The 6,893-nt window shown below is 41.1% G+C and overlaps 1 protein-coding gene across 3 annotated transcripts in view; it reads right to left on the bottom strand.

Annotated features, from left to right (window-relative positions):
- PUS10 (pseudouridine synthase 10) overlaps nucleotides 1-6,893 on the bottom strand; it is a 63,528-nt gene that overhangs the window by 30,958 nt on the left and 25,677 nt on the right. For 2 of the 3 annotated variants that reach the window (XM_032292042.1, XM_032292043.1), the window contains exon 1: nucleotides 4,759-5,121. In XM_032292042.1, coding sequence (XP_032147933.1) covers nucleotides 4,759-4,763 — 5 coding nt within the window. In that variant the 5' untranslated portion in view covers nucleotides 4,764-5,121. Of the gene's footprint in view, nucleotides 1-4,758; nucleotides 5,122-6,893 lie in introns of those variants that run through there. The other variant, XM_032292045.1, reaches the window with a different exon arrangement.

The raw sequence follows: 6,893 nt of genomic DNA, 5'->3' as shown, positions 1-6,893 counted from the left end.
GAGACAGGGTTTCACCATGTTGACCAGGATGGTCTCGATCTCTTGACCTCGTGATCCACCCACCTCGGCCTCCCAAAGTGCTGGGATTACAGGCTTGAGCCACCGCGCCCGGCCTGGAACTACTTTTTTAATGGCATATAACACAATGTTTAAAGCTTCAAAGTCAAAAGCACACTAATGGGTTTTTCTGAGCTACAATTGCCAGATTCCAGGATGTATACATCAGAAAACAGTAAGATGGGATAGAGATGATTGTTTATTGCTCACAAACTGTAAAACTGTGTAGTACAATAATCACATCCACATTTAAAATGCTTATTTTTCCCCTCTTGTTGAAAATGGGGCTTACTTTTGGGAAATCAACATAAAAGTTGTACTTTTTAAAAAACTTTACTGCTGAAGAAGAAATATTAAACTCTAAAGTATGAATGTTCTGAAATGCTCATCAATGTATTATCAGATAAATATCTGAATAAAATTTGACATTCCCCCAAAATATACTCATGAGACAATAAATAGGTTTGGGGAAGTCCCTTTTATAAATTCTAGCTTTAGTTTCTAACCTAAAATTGTGATAGAAAGGAACTTGAGATAAAAGGATGAAAAACACGGCGTGGTATTATTAAAACCACTCCACTCTGCTGAGAACACTGGATATCACTAACAAACTAACAAGCCCACATCATTCAAATAATTAAAACTTCATACCAGCCTTGTGGCTATTTATAGGGCTGCTTTTAATAAAAGAGATGTAAGGACCAACTTATGCAACATCCCTTTTAATGCCCGATTTTCACTGATAGAAATTATTCCTTGTAGGCAATATCCATTGTAATGTAATTCACTGTAATTTAAGACCAAAAGATACTACTAACTACAGGTTAAAAAAAAAAAAAAGTAGTTAAGCTAATGGCTGAATTTAGTTGATAAGAAAAAGAAAAAGAATATCAAGACCATCGTTCCTCTAAAAATGCAAAATAAGAAATAGTTGATCCAAAAAAATAAAATAAATGGTTGATCTATCCATTCTCTATTCAGCTGAGAATATAACTGGTTACAGAGAGTGCTTTCATATGCTTTGGAATTGTGATTTAACAATGAAATAGCCAGATAAACTCTACATCTGACAAATAATCAAATTATTTCTCTACATTCAAGAACTTATTAAAATACTAAGTGTTTTAGCTTCATAAAGTGTTCATAATTCTCTGAATATCAGAAACATTTTAGGTATTTTTAAAGACTATCCTGATATTGTGTCAACAATCCAACTATTTAACAATATTTGCACAAAATATTATCACAGTTGAAAGTAAATAATATATGAAAATACATTTTAAAGAATAAAAAGTTGAAATAGAAAACACAAGAACGGAAGCTATTTTTAAAATTGTTTACATTTCTGGAAAGTCCAAAGGGTTGTTACAAAAGCCAATCCCAAAAGTGAGTTAAAACATTACTCATTATGTATTTAAGAAAACTGGTGTTTTAAATCCTTCACAGTCTTTGACATATATTTAGTGCATTTTAGTCTAGTTTAAAAACTTCAACTATAGGTACTTTTTCTCTCCAGATTATAGAGCCAGAGGAAAGGGTTAATGGACAGCTTGGAAATCCTTATATATAAGGAAAATATAATACTTAAAATGTCAGATTTCCAATCCTGAAAGTTAAATGTGGCTAATAACTTTCCTAATACAATTTGGGGTAAATATTTTCACAGAAGTCCCTAGCATATACCTGATTGTCCTTTAGAGGGACTAGTACTCTTTAAGGTAAATTCAGTCCCCATTTCATACTTAGTAACTACATTTCTCTTTCTCTTCTCTGCCGGATAAGTACTTATGAGAATGCCAATTACAATCACTTTTGCTGTAGATACAATACAACAACCCTTCTAGAGAAAAGATGAACCAGCATATGCAATGCAATTAATTTTTTTTTTTTTTTTGTAAATTCTCTAAAGCAATTTATCCACAAGCTTTTCAACCCAGGATGAACTAGGGACACTGAAGAAAAAACCAATGACCTTTATCTTTTTCTGTTCCATTATCCCTCTATCAATCAGAATCTTTTAGAAGAACTAAACTTAGTTTAAAATCCTTTGATAAGAAATAATAACAGGCCAAGCGTGGTGGCTCATGCCTGTAATCCCAGCACTTTGGGAAACTGAGGCAGATGATCACCTGAGGTCAGGAGTTTGAGACCAGCCTGGCCAACATGGTAAACCCTGTCTCTACTAAAAACACAAAAAAAATTAGTTAGGCATGATGGCACATATGTGTAATCCTGAGCTACTTGGGAGGCTGAGGCAGGAGAATCACTTGAACCTAGGAGGTGGAGGTTGCAGTTAGCTGAGATTGCACGACTGCACTCCAGCCTGGGCAACAAGAGCAAAACTACATCTCAAAAAAAAAAAAAAAAAAAGAAAGAAAGAAAAGAAAAAGAGTAACTCATAAGCAACATGGATATAAATTGAAAACATTTAGAGGCCGGGCGCGGTGGCTCAAGCCTGTAATCCCAGCACTTTGGGAGGCCGAGGCGGGTGGATCACGAGGTCAAGAGATCGAGACCATCCTGGTCAACACGGTGAAACCCCATCTCTACTAAAAATACAAAAAATTAGCTGGGCATGGTGGTGCATGCCTGTAATCCCAGCTACTCAGGAGGCTGAGGCAGGAGAATTGCCTGAACCCAGGAGGCGGAGGTTGCGGTGAGCCGAGATCGCGCCATTGCACTCCAGCCTGGGTAACATGAGTGAAACTCCGTCTCAAAAAAAAGAAAACATTTAGAAAAAAGTAAGCTCTGACTATGCTAGCAAATTTCTAAAAACATAGGATCAAGTTTTATTATTACACCAGAATCTAAAGCATTTGAGACTAATTTAATAAAACCTAACAAAACCCCCAAACCCTATGTAGTTATTACCCCTTTTTAAATGCAGTTATACAGCACAAAACAAACAAAACAGCCAAATTATTTTTATGTAAGTCACTTAACCAAGTCTGAAATTCTAAATAGAAATTTGTACTTCTTCCTGGAGTTTTCTCTCCAGAGCATACAGGTACCTCCAACAGTGACATGGCCCTTTTTTATACTGGTAGAGAATTTTTAGTTTCAAACTCCAAAATGTTCTGGAGAATTAAAAAAAAAATTTTTTTTTTTTTTTTGAGACGGAGTTTCGCTCTTGTTACCCAGGCTGGAGTGCAATGGCGCGATCTCGGTTCACCGCAACCTCCGCCTCCAGGGTTCAGGCAATTCTCCTGCCTCAGCCTCCTGAGTAGCTGGGATTACAGGCACGCGCCACCATGCCCAGCTAATGTTTTTGTATTTTTAGTAGAGACGGGGTTTCACCATTTTGACTGGGATGGTCTCGATCTCTTGACCTCGTGATCCACCCGCCTCGGCCTCCCAAAGTGCTGGGATTACAGGCTTGAGCCACCGTACCCGGCCAAAAAAAAAAATTTTAAACTCAGTTGACAATCAAATCCTAACTTGAAGGAGGCGCTTTAGAGACTATCAAACATACTGTGAATATTCATATGTTTTGTTGCAGAAATATTAATATGTTTGATTACATAGTACCACCCCAGAGCCTATGGGAGAAGGATATGGTATATATGATCTTTAACAACATATTTTACAAATCCAAAAATTCTATATTTCAAAATATTTTTGGCCTCCAGGGGTTTCAGATAAAAGATTGTGAATCTATGTTTTCTATGTCTTACCTATGTGTAAACTCACTGCTGTTCTGCCAGTTATTTACTTTTTATCTTTTATGACATAGTTTTATACTTTAGTTTCTAAGACCAATATAAAATTTATTTTTAGGGGGGGTGTGGTGACTCACACCTGTAATCCCAGCACTTTGGGAGGCCAAGGCAGATGGATCACTTGAGGTCAAGAGTTCGAGACCAGCCTGGACAACATGGTGAAACCCCATCTCTACTAAAAATACAAAAATCAGCTAGGTGTGGTGGCAGGCTCCTGTAATCCCAGTTACTTGCAAGGCCAAGGCAGGAGAATTGCTTGAACCAGGGAGGTGGAGGTTGCAGTGAGCCGAGATCACACCACTGCATTCCAGCCTGGGTGACAGAGCAAGACTCAGTCTAAAAAATAATAATAATAAATAAAATTTATTTTTAAAAAATAATTGCCCAGGCCGGGCGCGGTGGATCACGTCTGTAATCCCAGCACTTTGGGAGGCCGAGGCGGGTGGATCACGAGGTCAACAGATCGAGACCATCCTGGTCAACACGGTGAAACCCCGTCTCTACTAAAACTACAAAAAATTAGCTGGGCATGGTGGCGCGTGCCTGTAATCCCAGCTACTCAGGAGGCTGAGGCAGGAGAATTGCCTGAACCCAGGAGGCGGAGGTTGCGGTGAGCCGAGATCGCGCCATTGCACTCCAGCCTAGGTAACAAGAGCCAAACTCCGTCTCAAAAAAAAAAAAAAAAAAAATTGCCCAAACTACATTATATAAGTGCCTAATGCATATAAAACATGTATTTACATTCATGTTAAAATACACAAAAAATGAATCAGTTTTAATAAACTAATATGCTATGCAAATAAAACTAAAGAAACAAGGTTGATACCCTAAATTTATACAACAAAAATTGGTTATTTGTGCTAATTTCTCTAGTAGCTAGTGAATGCACTCTAAAAATAGAGATTGTAGTAGTAAAAGTACTTTAAGAACCAGGTAGCTTGTATTTAAGTGGTAGCAAAAATTCCCTACCTAAATTACTTACCCCATTTCCTGTTTTACCAGCAACCATGCAGCATGCTGTAGGCAATTTAGTCACACCCAGAAAGAGAAAAGGAGGAAACATGAAATTAAGTCTCAGTATCATTACTGAAGTGCTTAACTAATTTGCTAATCAAACTCCCGTTTTTAGGGGATGAGTTAGTATTCAGAAATTTACCAGTGACCTCAGTCTCATTTAAAATCAGAAATGCGGTAAGATTTTACTGTGGCCTACGAATTCAACAGGGGTATCCCTCTCCTCCCTACAGATTTCTATTTCTCATTAATGAGGCATGAGTGTTTCTTTTTCTTCTTGTTTTTTGAGATGGAGTCTCACTCTGTTGCCCAAGCTGGAGCGCAGTGGCAGGATCTCAGCTCATTGCAACATCGCTTCCCAGGTTCAACTGATTCTCCTCCTTCACTCTCCCAAGTAGCTGGAATTACAGGCGCCCACCACCACACTGAGCTAATTTTTGTACTTTTTTTTTTTTTTTTTGAAGATGGAGGAGTCTCACTCTGTCGCAGGCTGGAGTGCAATGGTGCGATCTCGGCTCACTACAACCTCAGCCTTCCGCGTTCAAGCAATTGTCCTGCCTCAGCCTTCTGAGTAGCTAGGACTACAGACGCGCACCACCACACCCAGCTAATTTTTGTATTTTTTTAGTAAAGACGGGGTTTCGCTATGTGGGTCAGGCTGGTGTCAAACTCCTGACCTCGTGATCCGCCCGCCTCGGCCTTCCAAAGTGTGGGGATTACAGGTGTGAGCCACCGCGCCCGGCAATTTTATTTTTGCTGGTAACAGGGTTTCGCCATGTTGGTCAGGCTCGTCTCTGAACTCCTGACCTCAAGTGATCCACCTGCCATGGCCTCCCAAAGTGCTAGGGTTACCTGCGTGAACCACTGCGCCTGGCCCGGATTAAATGAAATTTATGCCAAATGCTTTGCATAGTAAGTGACTGACACTGAGATTTCTGTTTCCTGTTAGACTCCCACAGCTTCACCTTAAAGAAAGGTAATGGTATGTCCGCCACAGCACACAGCATTTTGTAAACATGACAGACACATTGTATAAGTCAGTAAAATACCATACAGTATGTAGTTTCTGTTTCTATGTGTCACAAAAAAAGGTCAAAGATTATCATTCACATCCACTTCAAGACATGGCTTAATTTATGTATATGCTGTAGAGCCCTGTCCTTCTAAACTAACAGGACTTCCTTCAAGTGAACAGCAGGGCACTCTATAGACTCCTAAAGACTGATGATCACTTGGAAAGATTAGCTGCATTAATTCTTTCAGATGTGAGCCAAGTGGAATAAATTAATTGCAAGCTAGGCACAACTTGTTCCCAGTGATGGCAGCCGTGGACCCTCCAGAGTGGCCACTGCCATCATGCCTGCTGCAGCGGGGAGGTGCGGGCAGTAGCGGCAGGAGGGGTTGTGGAAGCAGCAGTGGCGGCGGTGGGACTCGTGCCCTCCATGTCCCTGAGGCAGCCGACGGTGCCACCTCTGCCCTCGCATGGCCGACCAGGACCTGCTCTCAGTCCCAAAACCTCCGTCCCGGCCTAAAGCTCACTCCTCAACGCATCTCAGGAGCCTACGAGCACCCAGCTGCGCAGCCAGGACTTATGGTGCCGGTCCTGAGAGTGTGGGGTTCCTTTGTGCGGGGTTGGCTGGGGCCGCGCCTCTGCTGTGGGGAAAACACAGAGAGGCAGGCAGTCCCCAGAGTCCCACACAAGTTGTGGCTGCACTCAGGCATCTCTGCACTCTCACATCTCTGCACATCCCACCCACCTGAGGCCAGGAGTTCGAGACCAGCCTGACCACGATGGAGAAACCCTTTCTCTACTAAGGCTACAAAATTATCCAGGCATGGTGGCACATGCCTGTAATACCAGCTACTCGGGAGGCTAAGGCAGGAGTTACTTGAACCCAGGAGGCAGAAGTTGCAGTGAGCCGAGATCAGGCCATTGCACTCCAGCCTGGGCAACAAGAGCAAAACTGTGTCTCAAAAAAAGAAAAAAAAAGGCAGGCTTTGCTTCTATTGTGTGATCCCTGGCAAGGTGGCTTCTCTCTCTGGGTTTCTCAAACCACAAGATGAAGGTATTCAATTTATTTAGGGGGTACTGCCTATGTGGTG

Source organism: Sapajus apella, unplaced genomic scaffold (assembly GCF_009761245.1).
Source record: "Sapajus apella isolate SASKATOON/1434 unplaced genomic scaffold, GSC_monkey_1.0 scaffold26, whole genome shotgun sequence".
Taxonomy (NCBI): Eukaryota; Metazoa; Chordata; class Mammalia; order Primates; family Cebidae; genus Sapajus; species Sapajus apella.
This window is presented reverse-complemented; position numbering and strand designations above follow the sequence as displayed.